Source organism: Budorcas taxicolor, chromosome 8 (genome assembly GCF_023091745.1).
Source record: "Budorcas taxicolor isolate Tak-1 chromosome 8, Takin1.1, whole genome shotgun sequence".
NCBI classification, from domain to species: Eukaryota; Metazoa; Chordata; class Mammalia; order Artiodactyla; family Bovidae; genus Budorcas; species Budorcas taxicolor.
The window spans coordinates 66,561,085-66,580,411 of NC_068917.1; the positions used below are offsets into that span (position 1 = coordinate 66,561,085).

General features: G+C 46.3%; 1 protein-coding gene across 1 annotated transcript in view; it reads right to left on the bottom strand.

The window, feature by feature from the left end:
* Window positions 1–19,327, bottom strand: part of ANKS6 (ankyrin repeat and sterile alpha motif domain containing 6) — a 51,032-nt gene that overhangs the window by 18,901 nt on the left and 12,804 nt on the right. The window contains exons 5-11 of the mRNA XM_052644770.1: window positions 18,637–18,743; window positions 16,846–16,994; window positions 15,346–15,544; window positions 14,492–14,541; window positions 11,388–11,591; window positions 10,212–10,365; window positions 7,477–7,646 (exon numbers count right to left, since the gene is read on the bottom strand). Of these exons, the coding sequence (XP_052500730.1) occupies window positions 7,477–7,646; window positions 10,212–10,365; window positions 11,388–11,591; window positions 14,492–14,541; window positions 15,346–15,544; window positions 16,846–16,994; window positions 18,637–18,743 (1,033 nt within the window). The remainder of the gene's footprint in view (window positions 1–7,476; window positions 7,647–10,211; window positions 10,366–11,387; window positions 11,592–14,491; window positions 14,542–15,345; window positions 15,545–16,845; window positions 16,995–18,636; window positions 18,744–19,327) is intronic.

The window sequence follows — 19,327 nt, forward strand, 5'->3', positions numbered from 1 at the left end:
CTCGTTACTTTCGAAAAGTCCTGGTCAGGTATTTGTCAGATATTCGTGGTGGGTTTGTCCTGTTTCCTCATGATTAGATTTACTTATGGATCTTGAGGTGCATCACAGAGGTGATGGGCCATTCTCAGCACATCACACCAGCAGGTACAAAGCACCAATACCTTATCACTGATGATGATTTAGTTAAGGTGGGGTCTGTCAGATCTCTCCATTATGAAGTTACTATTTTTCCCTTTATAATCAGTAAATATCTGGGGAGACATTTTGAGCTAAACATTTTTTTTTTCCTGTTTGTCTGTTAACTTTAACATTCTCTGGTGCATCTTCTCTGGAGCAATTACTACCGTGATGTTCTAATGGTGATTTATTTCCTTTATTCTTTCCACATTTATTACTTAGAATTCTGTCCAGAAGAGTTGTTCCTTCTCCCCCATTTATTTATTCAGATCAGTATGGGCTTGTGGATATTTATTCTCTGGGCTATAATCCAATACTATTGTCATGCCCTGGTCCCTTTTACTGGAGGGTGGTATTTAGATACTAAAATCTGGATGGTAGATTGTTCATGGCTACTGGGATGTCACTCCTTCTAGGTCCTCTCAGCGAACAGAGCAAGGAAATATATAAAGTCTACTAACCTATGCATACACATATAGCCACACTTGGTCCTCTATCAATCTGTGTATACATGTATACTTACAAGCATGCATTCATACTGATTCATACTGATAGCTCTGATGCCAATCCAAGATCCACAGGGTTAGTTCCACCATTTCCCCTATGACTCAATCTCTGATAGTTAAAAAACTGAGCTCATTATTTGCTCAACCTTATATGTGTAAAGTGTATATATACATACATACACACACACACACACACACACACACATAAAGCAGCTTCAGAATTGCTAGCCTATAGCACCTACAAGGAAAAAAAAAAACTCAACTAGAATACAATGCTTATGTACAGTTCTTTTGGTCTTTACTCTTACAATCTCCATTGACATGTTTTTGCCCACCTCCTACAGTGTAGGTATGTCATTCACTTGTAATACAGCTAGATCTGTTGTCACAGTCTGCATACATCCTTAGTTCCTGGTTGATTTAAAATCCACATGCAATAAAAATAACTTCTGCGTACAATTCTTCAGGTATTGATAAATAAGTAGAGTTGTGTATCCACCAAGAGTACCATATGGAACAGTTCCATCATCCCCCAAATTCCCTTGTGCTGTCCCTTTCTAATTAACTCTTCCCCCACTCCAATCCATGGAAATAACTGATCTGTTTTCCATTCCTATAATTTTGCATTTTAAAGAAACTGTGATACACATGGAATCAAATAATATGTACACTTTTCTGTCTGGCTCAGCATAACACTTCTAAGATTCATTTAAGTTACTGCATGTGTCAATAGTGCATTCTTTTCCATTGCTGAGTAGTATTCCACTGTGCGGGCTGCCCAGGTGGTGCTAGTGGTACAGAACTTGCCTGCCAGTGCAGGAGACGTAGGAGACATGGGTTCACTTCCTGGGTGGGGACGATTCCATGGAGGCAGGTATGGCAGCCCACTCCAGTATTCTTGCCTGGAGAATCCCATGGACAAAGGAGCCTGGTAGGCTACAGTCTATAGTGTTGCACAGAGTTGGACATGACTGAAGCAACTTAGCACGCATGCACATATTCCATTGCATGGGTATTCCCACAGTTAGTTTACGTATTTACCTGTTATAAGACGTTTCTAGTTTAGGGTATTTATGAAAACCTGCTGTAAACATTCACAAACTGACTTTTGTATAAATATAATTTAAAAAAAAAATCTGTTTGGGTAAGTATCTAGGAGAGAGACAGGTCACATGCTCAATGTATGTTTTGTTTTATAAGAAACTCAAACATTTTCAAGGTGGCTGTATCATTTCTGCATTCCCATCAGCAATGAATGAGAATTCCAGTAGTTTCACATTCTCACAGCTCTTGTAACTTAATTTTTTTTTTAATTTTAGGCAGTCTAATAACAGGTGTAGAATGCTATTTCATTGTGGCTTTAAGTAATATTTCCTAAAGATAAACATTTTATCATATGTTTACATGCCATCTATATGTCTTCTCTGATGAACAAACTGTTCAGATATTTTGTCCATTTTTAAATTTGTTGGTTGTTTACTTACTGTTGAGTTTTGAGAGTTCTTTACTCTGGATACAAAACCATTATCAGATACATGATTCACAAATATTTTGCCTAGTGTGTGGCTTGTCTTTTCATTCTCTTAATGCTGTCTCTTGCAGGGCAAAAGATCTGAATTTTTATGAAGTCCAATTTAACATTTTTTCTTTTATGGATCATGCTTTTGGTACTATATCTGAAACTCCATGCCAAATTCAAAGTTACACAGATTTTCCCCGAGGAATTTTATAGTGTTTCATTTTATATTTCAGTCTATGATCTATTTTGAGTTAATCTCTGAATTCACTGTGAGATATATGTGGAGGTTCATTTTCTTGCATATTCAATCGTTCCAGCACTATTCGTTGAAAAGACTACCTGTTCTTTGTTGAACTGCCTTTGCACCATTGTGAAAAAAAATTTAGTTGACTATTCTTGTTAGGTCTATTTTTAGCCTCTCTCTTCTGTTCCAGTGACCTATGTCCTTCCCTAATACCATACTGTTTTACAGTAAGTCTTAAAACTAGGTATTGATAGTATGATTCTTTTTCAAATTCTTTTGCTTATACTTTCTTTGCATCTTAAAATAAATTTCAGAATCACTTTCTAGATCTCTACAAAAAGAGCTAGCTGGGATTTTAATTTGGATTATATTGAATCTATAGATCAAACTGCAAAAAAACCCAATACCCTAACAATATTGAGCCTTCTGTCGCTCCATTTATTTAAGCTTATTTATCAATGTCTTGTGGTTTTCAACCTATAGATTCTGCACATACTTTATTAGATTTATACCTAAGGATTTCACTCTCATAATACATTTTCATATAATTTAATTTTTATATAATACATTTCTAATGTACTGTAAATGATACTCTCAGTTTCAAATTTTAAAAGTCTAATTATTCTAATTGTTCATTGCTACTGTATAAAAATACAATTGACTTTTGTATATTGACCTCGTATCCTCAGATCCTGCTGAACTCTTTTTAGTCCTAGGAGGGTTTGTGTAACTTTTCTGCACTTTCTGAGTAGACAAACATATCACCTAGAACTAGAGATAATTGTATTTCTTCCTTTCCAATCTGTGTGCCTTTAACCTGTTCCTTACCTTATCACACTAGCTATAGGATAGGTTTTGGTACAAAGTTGAGAGAGGCAACATCCTCGTTCCTGATCTTTGGTGAAAAGCACTCAGTCTCTTATCATCAAGTACAATTCTAAGTACAGGTATTTCAAATGAGGCCCAGGAAGTTCTTTTCAATTCTTAGTTTGCCAAAAGTTCTGATCATGAATGGAGTCTGAATTTTGCCAGGTGCTTTTTCTGCATTTTATTCTTCAGTCTATTAACCTGGTGAATTATGCTAATGAAGTGCTCTTTTTCAGTATTTATCCTATTCAGTGTTCTCTGAACTTCCTGGACCTGTGGTTTGGCACCTGTAATTAATTGGGGGAGAAATTCTTGACCATTAAAAATATATATATTCCTTATGCCCCACCATTCTCTCTCTCTTCAGGGGTTCCAATTACCTGTATGAGAGCATGTTACTACCTCACAACTTTGGGGTGCTCGGCTTTTGTTTTTGCTTTGATTTCTTTTTTACTTCATGTTTCAGTTTGGGTAATTTCTATTGCCCTATCTTCAGGTTCATTGATTCCTTCCTTGGCTGTGTCAAGGAAAGAATCTTTCTACTGAGGAGCCCATCACAGGCATTCCTCATCTCTGTGTTTTTTATTTATAGCATTTCCATTTGGCTCTTATAGTTTCCATTTCTCTGCTAAAATTGCTACTCATAGGAGTCTGCATGCTGTTCAGATTGTCCACTAGAGCCTTCAGCATACTAATTGTAGTTCTTTTAAACTTCCTGTTATATAATTCCAACACCTGTTTCACATCTACATCAGATTCTGATGACTGCCTTGTTTGTTGGGAGTCTGGTGTTTCTTGCCTTTTTACATGTCTTATAGTTTATGTTAAAAATTGGAAATCTCATATAGGATAGTAGAGACCAAGATAAATAGTTTCCATGCCTAGGAATGGGTACACCTTTCCTTCTACTAAGACTTTAATGTTCCTTCTTGCTAACTACATCCCAGAGTGGAAACAGAAGTCCCTTTCTTAGACTTTAAAAAACTTTGTCAATAAGCTGTCTATATTATTAATGGATTCTTCCTTCTGCTTTTTCTGTAAAGACAGCCATTCCATAATAAAGCTTCTGATTAAGCAGGAGACAACTGGGATATCCCTAGAAAACAGATTCAATTTCAGTCAAGGGCAAAGAAACACAATACTCTAGGCCTGTAGGCAACATTATTGGGGAGGAGGCAGGTAAATATAAGATTTGGGGTGCTCTGAAATATTTGAACTATTCCTTTCATCTCCAATGTGGCAGGTTAATCATGTCGTGGCACCATCTCCACCCTTCCTGTACCTATACTCTTTGCTACATAACTGTGTGGTCTCCTGCAGTGGGTGTGATGACTTGCTTAAACTTCATTGGTTTTCAACTAATGCCTTTGACTGTTGCCATGAGAACATGTCCAGACTTGTTGTGGACACACATGGACCCATTGTTCTGATCACCCTAGCCAACAGTCAAACATGTAAGAGATTCCCCTCAGTCCAGAAGCACTGCCTAGCTAAGTCCAGACCAGGCTGCCCAGCCACAGATGTGCAAGTGTAAGAAATGCATTGTTTTCAACCACTGTGCTTTTGGGTGGGAACAGAAAGCTGATATTCCCAGGGGGCCTTTGGGCTTTCTGAGATGTGGGAAGTGAAGCACACTCCAGCCGCCCCCCAACTCCATTCTGTATCTGCTAAGGCACACTTCACGTCAGAAGTCATGCCTTACAAATATTCTACCACTGCAGTGTGCTTGGTTTAAGCAAAGTGCAAAACCCAGAATCATCAGGCTCATATTTTGAATACTAATTTCTAATTCTTCCTAAGGGAGTCTTTGAAAAGCACTTCATGTCTCCATTCTGCTGCTAGAGCCTTTGACAGAAAGCCCACTCCTGTGTCCTTTGATTTAGGGCAGTGATTTCTAAGAACTTGGGCTGGGCTGGCTGCAATACTCTTGGAAGAGAAAAACAGATTCCTCAGACCCTACCCTGAGAGTCTCATTTAGTTAAGCTGCATGGAGTCCAGAAATCTGAGTTTTTAAGTAGCTCCCCAAGTTTACAGCATATTCTTATGCTAGGAATATCAGGTGATCATTGAACTGGATTATTTCTCCAGTTTTCTGTTTCCTGAATGCTTCTTCTGACACAATTTCCTTTCATCAGAACACACTTGTACATATCTTAAATATGACAGGTGCATCCAGGTGATGCAATGGTTAATATAATTTATAACTTAGATACCTCCCTATTTCCAACACCAATGAAAGGAAGCTAACAATATATAACACATCTAATAAGACCATCCAAATAGAAACAGAAAATTTTAGACAACAGAGAAGAGGAAAACTATATCAAAATTCTAGAGTAGCAGATTTACTGTAATGAGTAGCCAAGTTTCCTAGCAGCAAAGGCAAAAAGAGAAATATGCTAATTACAGAATTTTTACTATCGGATGAAATAAAACATATTGAAGTATCCATAGACATTTTGTACCTATCGCTGAATTCTAAAAGGAACTTAATTTCATAAATCCTAGTACACAAGTAATTTTGAACATAATAGAAAATATGCTACCATATACAGAGATTTTTTTTTTCTGGAGCTACACTGTAAAGAAACTAATTATATGGGATCAGTTGCATAAGGGACTTTGAATAACAAAGAAAGCTGTATAACTAACAATGGTTGGACAGAAAACAAGGACTATTTCTCGTACATCCATTACGATATTAATCTCTGAAAGCACTTCTGGGCAAAGGTCCAGGGCTGAGGCCTTCAGATGATCTAACTTTTCCCAGGGAGAAAGCTTAAGACATCTAGAAAATAAAATGAAAAGTGGGGTTGTGCCTGGACTTGGGGTCCTCTCAGAAGAGGGAATGGGCTATGACACCCCTATGGAGAATCCAGGGAACCACCTGTTAAAGGAGCCAGTTCATGGTCATGACTAGGACCCACACTCTGGGGCTGACTCCATTAGTCAGCTCAGGTGGAGGGACTAAGGATGTAGAGGGGCAGATTCTGAAGACACTGGGAGACCTCCACTCCCTGAGGCATGTGGGGTCTCTCATCCATTGCAAACCCCACAGGTGCTAACAATGTGGTAACTACTCTGTGCTTGCATGCTAAGTTGCTTCGGCTGTGTCTGACTCTTTGCGACCCGATGGACTGTAGCCTGCCAGGCTCCTCTGTCCATGGGATTCTCCAGGCAAGAAAACTGGAGTGGGTTGTCATGCCCTCCTCCAGGGGATCTTCCCAGGGATCGAACCCACTTCTCCTATGTCTTCTGCACTGGCAGGCAGGTTCTTTACCCCTAGGGCCACCTACGAAGCCCGGTAACTGCTCTGGGGCTCATTAATGGAGTCCTCAGCTCTGTCCTGCTCACCATCCTTCCTATAGCTCCTTTCCTGTGCCACACATTCACCTCTGGAGCCCTGCATGTGCCATCACCTCACCCTGGGACAGTCTCACCCCATCCCACCCTTGACCCTTTCACCTTGCCCTTCAGATCTTGAGATGTCACTGGTGCCCTCCACAATCGGCAAGGACACATGCCCCATAGCATCCTCCCTTCTCCGTGAGACACACTGCTGTGTCTGTAGTGACACCAAGAGAACAGTCACCAACCCCTTCATTCACTGCTGGATCCTCACTGCTGGAAGTGAGCACAGAGCAGATACTCCAAAGATGTGGCTGGTGGAAGGATAAGGTAGGAGGGTGATTACTGCTACAACTGTCAACAGTAACACCCGACACTTACACAGGTATACCAGGTACCAGCCCCATTCTAAATGCTAAAATGGGAGGCTGAGATTAGAACCCAGGCAGTTGCTCCTGAAACCACTAGGGACCCTTTTGCTCTAAATCAATGAACAAAAACATGTGTTGTGTGAGACTGGATGACCAGCACAGGGCTGCGAACCTGGTGCTCACCCCAGCAGCACCCCGCACCTCTGCAGCCATCCCACCTGGAGGTGTCTTGGGGATCAGGTGGGAGGTGAACACGAGTGCACACAACACCAAGGGCATGGGGTGTGACCCTGGAAACCACCCTTCTTGGAAAGCCCGAGGGCAGCCGGATGGAAGGTCTAGTCTGTCCCATGACCGCGGTCTTCCCCGCACTCCCCAGGGTGTCAACGGTGCTAGGACAGGACCTACGAGCATCAGAGGAGGAGACGGAAACAGAACAAGCACCTTGCCGCCAGGAACACTGCCGCCTGCCGGGGAGACCGGGAGTTCAGACGGGCTGGAGCTGGGCGCTGGCCCAACAGGACTTGACCGATGGCTGGGCTTCTGCTCAGATAATCCGGCTGCTTTTTTCCTCTGGGCAGCGATCTGGGACAGGACACTGTCTATGCTGCCACCTGAGGAAAGAGGAATAGGAATGACTGCCAAGGTCCAAAGCACTGCAGCGTGGGCAGTGGATGTCAGGGGCTGACCCAGCTGAGCCGAAACCACATCACCCAGACCATCCCCTGGCTCTGGGTCAGGGCTGACCACAGGACTGCGTATGACAACTGGCAGGTGGACAGGCCACCGAGGCTCCAGTCTATCCTCGCATTCCACCACACGATGGCCAACTGAGTCAGCCTTCAGCAGGCCAGACACCAGGCCAGCCCTGGGTTACCACAGCAGCCCCTCCCAGCGCCCTCTGACAGCTGCATACACTGCCCCACCGGGGCTCCTCCAGCACCATCCAACACCCTCCCCAGCTCCCCATTCTGAACCTTCACATCCCCAGCTGCTCCCACAGTTGTGTCAATAGCTTTCTCACTCCATAACACTCAGGGGCTCGGCTTCCATGGAATCCTGATTGCCACATTCCCACTCCCTGTTTCTCCAGACCTACCAGCAACCTTGAATTGTGATGAAGAGAAAGGGGAAAATGATAATATCCAGGGCTAGGGAGGGCATCACAGGGGGAACACTGATAACTACGATTTACAGGGCGCTGACCAGGTGTCAGGCACTGCCGGAAATATTTTACATGTATAAACAGGGCCGTTCTGGAAGCCAAAATGGAAAGCTTCAAAAACAGGCAAACACATTGACCCTGCCCCCCTGATTCAGAGGCACTTACATTAAGCAAATCACTAAGCAAGTGTGTAAGCCCAATGCTCTCAAGCCATTACTTAGAGTGGGATCTACAGTAGCAAAAACCTGGAACAGCCTCAGTGTTCAACAAGAGGGAACTGGTTAATTAAAATTGTGACACCTCACATGAGTGGAAGGCTGTTTGTTTATTTAAAAGATGCTGTCCACAGGGAACTCTGTTCAATGTTATGTGGCAGCCTGGATGGGAAGGGAGTTTGGGAGAGAATGGATATACGCATGTGTATGGCTGTCCACCTGAACATATCACAACATTGTTAACTGGCTATGTGCTAAGTCACTTCAGTTGTGTCCAACTCTTTGCAACCCTATGGACTGTAGCCCACCAGGCTCTTCTGTCCATGGGATTCTCCAGGAAAGATTACTGGAGTGGATTGTCATGCCCTCCTTCAGTGCTACTTCAATATAAAGTAAAAAGTTTAGAAAATGAAAGAATCTGTAGATACAGGTGCATTGGCATAAAAAAGTGGTTACAACATGGAAACGGACAAAGAGGAAAAAGGTTACAAAGCAGGGTATACTCAGAAGTCAGCCTGCCTGCAAGTGGGTCTGGCTCTGCTGTTTCACTGCTGTGTGACTGGCTGAATTAATCTAACTCCCCCGAGCCCCAGTTCCCCCTTCTGGAGATTGTGGAGGATACCTCACAGGTTGCTGGAGGACTGAAAGAGATAATACACTTAAAGGGCACTGTGCCTGGAACATACTAAGTGCTCAAAAACGTATTCTTCTTTCATAAAGAAGCGAAATGTACCTTGCAAGATATACATCAAAATGTTAACAATGATTCCTAGTGGGTGAGATTATATTTTTTTTTTGCCTTTTGCTTTAGCTGGTTTTCAAGCTTTCCCACAAGAAGCATGCATTACATTCCTATGTAATGGCATAAAGCATGGTGCCTTCCTGCAAAGCTCGCTTTAGTTAATCCTGGATGCCCTAGGAGAAGACTAGAAAGTATCCTGTAACCAGCCTCATTACCTTTTTCCATATTCTGTTTTGTTTGTTTTTTTTTTTACAGTATTTACTATTCTCAGATTAAAAAAAAAAATTGCCAGGCAAGAATACTGGAGCAGGATGCCATTTCCTTCTTCAAGGGATCTTCCCGGATTAGGGACTGAACACACATCTCCTGCATCCTCTGCACTGGCAGGTGGGTTCTTTACCACTAGCATCACCTGGAAAGCCCCCACTTAAACATCTATTCAAAATTATCTGTTTGCACCAGAATAAAACTTCCTACAAAACTGACTTTGAATTTTTTATTGCTACATGCTCTATCACCTAGACTTTGGCTTATATCTAATAAGTGGCCAGTAATATTTTCTGAAAGAATATGGTAAATAAATGTAATGACTGAAAACAAGTAAACTTAAAGGGAAGGAAAGTATGCCATAAGCCCAAAATAACAGTAGGCAAACGGCTTTGAGTTTTAATTGTCACCTCCTTGCTGTGCACTCCTGGGCAAATCCATCAACCACTCTGAGCTTCAGTTCCTTCATTCAGGATGAGAAGATACCTAAGGTTTAACCTTCAAGGATTTTAAACACTGCAAAAACACTATTCACTTCTCTTAGTTTCTTGCAAAATTTTCTAACAAAATAGACCATTACAGACTATCTCTTCCCTTACCACTCCCCACCCCCTTGCCCTAAGAAATTGCATAAAACAAACTTAGAATTGTGAATTCACTGAAAAATCCTTTGGACACATCCAGGAGAAAGACGGTGTACATGCAGTGGTCTCAAGGACTGTCTGCAGTTCACACCCTCAACCCTAAGTGATCTTCCTACCTTCCTGGAGTGGGCTGCCTGGGTACCCACCTGAGCGGTTATGCAGCTCCCCACCATGCCTGCTCATGCCTCCTCCCCCACTGGAGCCACCAGAGGAATGAGGTGAGTGGTTGAAGTTTCCAGAATTGGCGGGGGAGGCTGGGCTTCTGGAGAGAGATGGAAATTTAACCGGCCTGACGAGAGTCTGCAAGAATAAGGCGGATATGGCAGTTAGAGTGTGCTGTTCATTACATCTGACACACAGGTCACAACGGGGAGGGCCCTGGAGTTCAGCTGGCCCATCCTAGCCGATCCTTGCTCAGCCTGCTAGGAGGCCCCCAAGGGATGGGAGTGCACTTCTACCTGCTGACAACTCGACCGACCATTAGCTCAGGCTAAGCACCTGTGACACCACTTCCCACAGGTCACCCACCTCCTCCCATGTGGTGGACTAACATAAACCCACTCCGTCCATTTTAAACACTTCCAGGCACCAAGGCCTTGGTCTCCAACTAGTGATTTGGCATTACAACAGTCCAGGAAGGCAGCAGCAAGCACCAGGGGGTCAGACAGAGACGGGGGCTCTGAGCGGCTCCAGTCACTCAACACAAAGCAGCAGGCTCAGGGCCTCCCTGAGTCTCCACCGTCTACAGTCTGCTCGTGTGGGTATCAGATCCCACATCGAGAGGGACCGCCTCAGTGCATCACAGCAACACACTGAGGGCCACCAGGTCAGAAGGACAGAAGTCACACTCTGGTTGCAAGAAAACTCTAGGAGCACACAGAGCGGTCTCCAGTGTTTGAGTCTGGTCCTGAACTTGTGCAATAATGTAGTGTGGAGCCTGATTAGAGCCAAGAACCTGATTTTTGGTCCCAGCATCCTCAACCCCACTTGGCTCGGTGACCTTCAGCAACTACCTCCATTCTCTGGGCTGTTGCTTCATCTATTAAAGGGAATGTTGGGTTAGATCAGGTCTTCAACCTGTGTTCCTCAGAGCTCCAGAATTCCAGGGAGAGGGGCTTCCACTTTCGTTCACTCTAATCTGCTTAGATATTTAATTCACTTGTAGGGTTTCATTAGACAAAGGAGTATTACTCACTTAAAAGAAAATAAAAAGCTACAGCCCCCCTAGATCAGAAGGGATCTGAGGTCCCTCTGCCTACAACCCATCATGACATCAGAGAGTGATAGATGAAACGTCAAAGTGTGTGAACTGGACAACTTACACTGTCCGTGCTCCCTCCACCTGCGGGGTGGCCTCTGCCGGCTCTCTGAGGCAGCACTGTCTTCATGGGGTCTGCCTTCCCGTTATGACATGTCCGGGACCGATCCGAGCTCCACAGCTCAAAGCTGGAAGGGGGCAAGAAAGGGGGGATGACTGCCTTCAGCTTGTCGCTCGGGAGTCTGGTGAAGGGGGCTCCATTTCGAAGCTGAAAAAGACAGGCTGTGGGTTAGGTAAGTCCCAGGAGGGCTCCTAGCTCTGGGAGGAAAACTTCAGGTCTCTCCTGCTTCTCAGAGAACGGCAGCACCCCCAAACCCCATCCCCCACCACAGCCAAGCCAGAAACCCACGTGATGTCCTCAGCTCTCCTCCCAGCAAGCAAGGGATACCCTCGTCTGCTCTGCTCCACCGCCCCCCCCCGGTTCTCGCAGGTCTGTGCACAGCAGCAAGACTAGCACAGGGGGAGGGGATGCAGGGAGCCATGGGGGAGCCTGTAAGTGCTGGGTGTGCTGTGCTGGGAGAGGGCCCTGCAGACCAAGGGAATGGAATGCAGGAAGGACTGGAGACAAGAGGAGCAAGACCAGTGTGCAGAACTGCAAGGAGGCTGGTGTGGCCAGAGCTGGGGTTCCAGGAGGCAGGGATGAGGCCACTGGCAGGCCCAGGCTGGCTCTCTGCAAGCAAAGCAGACACTCCCATCCCCCATCCTACCACCTCCTTCCTGCTCTAGCCACACCTCCCACTGCTGACATTTTTAACTGCAATTTTATTTTAAATTTTGAAAATGCGATTTGGGGTCAGTATAAAATCCACACCATGATGACTGGTGGATCGTCAAGGAAAAGCTTTCACACGGTCCACAGTAACTTTAATTAAGAAAAGACACTGAACTTGGTGCCAGATGGTGCTTTGCAGGGAAGGGCATCCCACAGCTAAACCTGCCTCGGGAGCCGGGCTGGCGGGCATCTCCGTGAGGATGGCTGCAAACGCCTACTCAGCAGAGCACCCTGGCCATCCTCCATCTGCCACGGGGCAGGTGGGCACACCGCCGCCCTCTACAGGGCAAAAGGAGGTGGGACAGGAGAGCAACAAGATGGGAAGTGGGGAGCCTCCTGGGTTCCCACCCAGGCGCTGTCCTGCTTTTCTGAGAGTCTGTGAATAAAGGCTGACCCCTCTGGACCTCAACAACCTCATCGGCATAAGGATAATTCATCAGAGCTGTGAAAACAAAAACTAGGAACCCCAAAGTCCAGCAGATCAGTTTTGGATAAAGAGATGATGGAATGTTACATCATTTAGTCACTGGATGCGATGAGGCCAAAGAGTGTTTCTGACACAGAAAAGATTCATGACAAACTGTTAAAACAGCAGGTTCAACACAGTGGGGGAAGATAACAGTGCATCACTGACTCAATGGACATGAACTTGGGCAAACTCCGGGAGATAGTGAAGAATAGGGATAGGGAGGTCTGGCGTGTTGCAGTCCATGGGGTCACAGAGTCGGACATGACTTAGCAACTGAACAACAACAGAAGTGCCTGACCTGGCATGGTTTTTTGGGATATAAGTGAGTGAATATATGTAAACTGTAGCCAATACTTAATAAGCATTATATTTAGCGCTGTGCTAAGTATTTGTTTATTATATATAGCATGATATCATATTCATAGATACAAAAAAATGATTAGGAAAAATACTCAAATGATATATGCCACAAAATGTCAATCATGCTTATATCTGGATGTGTGACCAAGGGCGATTTTTTCTTTATACTTTACTGCATCTTCCAAAAATTCAATAAGAGCATTTCTGTCTACATACTGAAAGCAATTATTGCTATTCACTAACATTATCAAATGTTGTATGCCCCATGGTCAGTGTGCAGACACCAATTTATACCTATCTCACAGCAGGGCAGAGCAGACAGACTCCATCAGGGCCCCAAAGATCCTGGGGCAGCTTAGTTCTTTGGGGGCACCTCTGCTCCCTTCTTCTCTCCAACACTGCCCTCTCCTGGCCAGCCTCCAGATTAGGGCCTCACAGTTAAAGGGACTTGACTCCAACCAGGAGACTCTCCTTTCAGAGAAGAGAAATGAAACCCAGAGAAGTGAGGTAACACATCCAAGGTCACACAGCAGATAAATAATAGTTCACCCTGGGTCAGATGTTATGTTAAGATCTTCCTGGAGATGATACTTAAAAACCACAACCATGCGGAATAGCATCTCCTACGTAAGAGAAGGCTAGCTAGCTATTGCCTGATATCCATCCTCCATATCTCCTTCACAGACATGCCTGATAGAGGAGCACATGACCAACTTGGAACAAAGACTTCTACACAGTGTGAATGGGCCATGTGACTAAATTCTGGCCCATTTAATGTCAGCAAAAAGTGATGTGTGAATTTCCAGGAAACTTCTTTACAGACTCCCGGCCTGTGCCCACGGTCACCTCTTCTCCAGTCATCTTTGCTGTCAGCTGGAATGAAGCAGTAATGGATGGAGCTCTGGCAGCCATCTTAGACCAAGAGGTAACCTTGGTAGTAGAAGCCATGCCAGGGAGACCAACAGGTAAAAGGAACCTAAGTCTCTACTTCTATGGGTCAGTGAACCAGTCTTGAACTTCACTTACTTTAGAGAAATATCCTGTCAAATTCATGCCAATCATTCGGGGATTTTGTTACTCACAGCTGAACCTAAAGCTGATACATCTCTAATTTACAGATGGAGACACTGAGGCCTCTCTCAAGCTGGAAACATGCTCTCTTCTTTGACTCCTCTCTCCTTGGCTCTCCATGACCAAAATGATGAGTCCAATGTCACCATCAGTCCCTACACCAACACGGCCCCCGTACTCAGTGCTGCCTCCCTGATAACACGATCAGGGCTTAGCCCCGGCTGCTAAGCACCAGCACAGCCTTACCCAGAATTTAGGACTGGCACCTATTCTGATTCCTTGGTGCCAGAGATATACCCATTGCTACACATTTTGACATCGACCCCATCTGTAACCACCACAAAGAAAGACAAATGTGCCCACATCCCTCCTTATAAGTCAATCCACTAACGATTGGAAGAGACCTGAAATGCTTTCAGAAAAGCCCCACACTCACCATGGTTGTCAATAACACATCTTCCTTTTCTCCTCTTGTGCTCCCAGTACCTGAGAAACAAATGGAAGTTTCCTGAAATGACCCCCTCCCCCAACCACCACGAATTCACAGCATGAGGACAGGTGACCAGGTCAGCCTTCATCCTGGAAAACCAACTCTCTTGAGTGATTAAATATTTAATAATAATTGGTATTCAATATTTGAAGAGAAGGGAAGCATTTAAAAGCTATCTTAGAGTGTGTCTGCAGCTTTTCTATAAACCATTGTCATGCTGGGTCAGACAGTGGTATGTCAAGCTCAATAGTCTGTCTCAAACAATGGTACCCAAGGAACTAGTCTGGGTGTGGAGAGTCGGACTGTTAGAACGGATCTGACCTAATCAGTTTTCCAGTGTGGGACTCTTCTTCAGTGCCCTGGCAAAGTCATCCAAGCTGTTGAATATTTCCAGTGGTGGGGTGCTCACTATCCCCACTCCAACCCCAGTAACTCACTCCACCTCAGAACACTGCTGGTGGGTGCAGACCAATCACACTTGGCAAGCAGGAAAACCACCTATTGAAGGCAAGGGAGAGACAGTGACTGGCCAAAGGTTTCTCAACAGCGCATGCAGGACAGGAAGCTGGGACTTACTGCCAGCCTCCCCATTCTACCCTTCGCAGTCAGTCCATTAGATGAACTTCTGTCCCTTAAGTCTCCACCAAACCGGCCATTCTGTGCCAGTGTCACACCCCAACATCCTCTTCTGTCTGCCATCAATCAGCCCAGGAGCGGGGACGAAGGGCGGAGGAAGAGGGTAACGAGGTTCAGGCTTTGGCCCTTCTGGAAATCCTACCACACATGCAACTTTTCCTCACCATTGTCTTTGGTCACAGGGGCCACATCGGGGAGCCCAGAGCGGCTGGTCTTGTCCAGGGGTGCCGCCCTCATTGTGGAGTCCAGTGCTGGCTCTGGCTCATCACAGAAAGGCAATGGCTGGTTGCTGGACAGCCCACGCGGCAGTGTCTGCATCAGCTTAAGCTTCCGAAACCGATTGGACATTCGGTTCCACCAGGACTGCCAAGGGAATGCAGAGCAGAGGTCAAGCCCCAACCACACGGAGCCCAGGGAGAGCAACCACACTCCACACGTGCCCCCCTCCCCTCTCCTGGGCCCACTGCAGGCATTACCCATAGACCACAGTACCCTTAGTTCTCTCTAAATCCTTCCTGACCCAGCCTGCAGGGGGCCTTTCCAATAGTCTGGAGGTGGCAGGGAACCCAACTTGCTAATGCTCTGCATCAGTCTCCATATTGCACAGTCTGAGACACAGAGACCCAGCGACGTGAACTTGCTGGACGTCTTAAGAGTCCAACAGGGATGGACAGATGGACACAGAGGCAACACCGAACACCTTAACATCTCAAACTGCATAACCTCCTTCCCCCTATTCCAGTAACAATGTGAGAGCTATCAGGTTGTCCACCCCAAGGCCTGGGCCATCTGCTCCTGCAGCTGATGCCTCTTCACCTAGAGAGAGGACAGGTGCCACCCCCAGGGCATCTACACAACCCCACGAGAGCTCAGAGGTTACTGGCATGGCACCAAAGGGAGGCTGCGAGGCCCTGGTCTACAGAGATGGCAGTGAGGCAAGCACAACAAAATCTATGCAAACAACACTGAGAAGAAGGATCCAGGGCCTTGGGTGAGCAACAGACATGAGAAGAATGCCAAGTCTGCAGATCTGAGGAAGTGTTGGAACCCCAGCCAGGAAAAGGGAAAAAATAATTTTGATTTTCAACAAGCAGAGCGGGGCTGGGAGGATAAGACATTCAAAGAGAAACATTCAACTTGCAGTTTAGAAATAAGCAGCTGGAGCTTGGTTCTGGGGCTTCCAGTAGCAGCTGATGGGGGCCTGTGGACCACAGAGAGGCCCTAGAATGTGCAGTCAGCAAATACTGTCCACACTGAAGCACAGGCCACAGACAGATGGCCAGGGAGGAGAGGTGTTTGAGGCTAGCCGGCTCAGCACTACATCATGCAAAAAATGTTAACCATTCTCTACATTTATAAATTGCGGCTCTGCATCAAAATCTGGGTTTTTAGTTTCTCCTGAAAATGATGGGAAGATGTAGCAACATGGATCCACACACTTGCAAGGAGCTACTACTGCCACTAAGTGGTTACGATCATCTGTTTTCCCTGGTCACCGCCGTTCCTCATTGCTCACCTCCAGCTTACTTCCTGCCCCTACTGTTAACCCTACTTGCTACCCTGTCCTAAAGCAGCTCCGGGTAATAAGGAAGTGGCAAGTATCTTCCTGCTTCGCCTGCTCGGGCGTGACTCTCTGATGCTCTTTAAGACAGGAAAAGGCAAACCTTGAGCCCGCCTTTGTCATCAGGCAGCACCGGGACACTCCAGGGCTGTCGGACCTTCGAGTGGGGCAGCGGTGGCGGGTGGCTGGGCCGGCCTTTGTCTTTATTCACCTGCATGCAGACAGATGCCAGCAGTCGAACAAGTTCCGTGTCTATGGACACAAAAGGCAGCCTTTTACCTGCAAATATGTCTGTGGGGCCATGGGGGGAGGGGTCTCCAGATGACCCCCCCAGTAGCCTGAGAACTCAGTCCCGCAGCACCTGTGTTACTCCAGGATCAAGGTGCCCCTGCCTCTCCACTGGCTCTTCAGAAGGGGCAAACATGGCAGCAGGGTTTAAGCCACTTAAGCAGAAATGAAAATCAGATGCCCTGTCCTACCAGGAGGACAGAGGGGTGGAGTGTTTAAAAAGTAGAGGCGCTACAGCCAGATGACTGAAGTTGGAATTCTGCCCCTGTTCTTCCCAGGCTGTGTAACTGCAGGTCAATGAAGGGGTGACAGTACCCACCACATAAAGGTGTCTGAAGGATCTGAGGGAATTCCTAACATATGGTAAGTGCTTAAGAAAGATTAAGTAGTATTAGTTATTATTAACTCAACTAGGCTATTAAAAAAGCAGCAAGCAGGATGGAGAAGAAAATACTACGAACTATGAATATGCCTTTTTTTTTTTTCTCTCCAGCATGTGTCTCTGAAAATTTCAGGCAAAAACTTCCTTTGAAAACCCACTAGGAAAAAAAATCCACTGGGGTAGGTTGTTTTATTGGGAAAGGCAGGGAGGATGAATGGGGGGAAGGAAGAGACACAGTGGAAGAAATAAAGCTGTTGGAGAAAAGCCTGTGTGCAATGCAGCCCAGGGTCCCTGGCAGACTGCACGCAAGGAGTGAGACCACACTGCATGCAAGGAGTGAGACCATGGGACCTGGGTGGAGGGCCCCACCTCTCCAGCCAGGGTCAGTTACTCCTGGGCACATCCTCTCTGAGAGGATAAGATGGAACCGGCATGTATCTGTGACAAGGGGGTCCCACAGGAGGGGAGGGTGAGGGGGTGGCTGTGCTGGTGGTGAGGAAGGACACTTGGCCTGCTGCCCCCATACTGAGAGAGGCAGCGGGAGCCTCTCCACTCACAGAGTCAGAATCCTCCCCTCCCCAAGTCAGCAGGGTAGGATCCAGCTCAGGACTCAGAGGCTGTGGGTCAGAAAAGCCTCCCAGCTTCTCCCTCTCTGGGCTAAAACTTGGGGGTCCCAAGAGAGATGACAGGTAGAGAGACCCCTTACCCCTTGCGTTAGCTAATGGAAAGTCACAGGTTCCAGAGGAAGGCCTGTCAAAGTAACAGAGGGTCTGAGGTCCTAGCAGGTGCAAGCTAGGGGTTAGTAATGTTGACAAGACCCTTGACCTGGAGCTTCCACCTACACAGTAAGCCAAGGCAGTCACTGCTTTGTCTATTCTCCTTGTCCACAGGGGCCTGTTTCCTCCTGAGTCACTCAGTTTCTAGCTGAGAGGCACAGATACCATTCCAGGATTTGTGTGGATGGCCAAGGCCTTCCTGCCTGGAGACTCCTGGAAGGCTGGAGCCAGAAGAGGCCTCGGGGACTAGCTGGTCCCAGCTGCGCCCATTCTCCCCAATGGCCTTCACCTGGGAGCAGTGAAGATTTGCCTGAGGGTGTGTGGGGAGCTCTGGGGGCTTGAGAGTGGCTTCCGCCTTAAATAAGCAAGCGCTTACACATAAGGGATGATCTGGATTCCCAGCCAGAAAACCCAGCAAGTTTAAAACGCTTTTCCTAAAACAACCCACCAGGATCGCTCAGCAGCATCACTAGGTCAAAGGCTGTGTACCCATTTTTTGCACGAAGAGTAACATCAGCTCCTTGGTTTAGCAGATATTTGACAATCTCTTTGTTCCTGTGGAAGAAACAAAAAGCCAGAGTGAGATCAGCTGAAAGGGAAAGTGTGGCCTTGCTCCTGGGCAACAAGAGCGGTGCCTTAACTCCAGCAGCATCTGTGCACGTGAGAGAGGGCTCGGAAAGCTGTCCCTCAGCCCTTGTTCCCTACCCTGCGGGCAGTCACGACAGAAATCAAAGCCTGAGTGCTCCTTCCACGAATAGAATGAAAACACAAGGCTCTGCCCCAAAACCACTGGCTCCCAGGACCACACACAGACCCCACCCCTTCTGCCCCTCACTGGGACCTGACTGAAGTCCTCCGGCAGGCCAGAGTCTTTGATGTGGAAGTCAGAGGATCAAATGAGGAAGAAAGCCACTTTCAGAGGACACAGGAGAGTGCTCTCATCACCTGAAGCGGGGCAAGGACGGAGCCCCTAATTTGGAATCAGATCACCACCGAGCAGATGCAAGGCTATATGCAGATCCCTGCCCCTTGGTCAGCCTGCCCCAAGGAGGAGGCGTCCAGGAAGGGAGAGGGGTGACTGGACGAGAAGGGATGCGGAAGCACCAGGTAACACTGCCGAGGCAATAGGAAATCTGGAC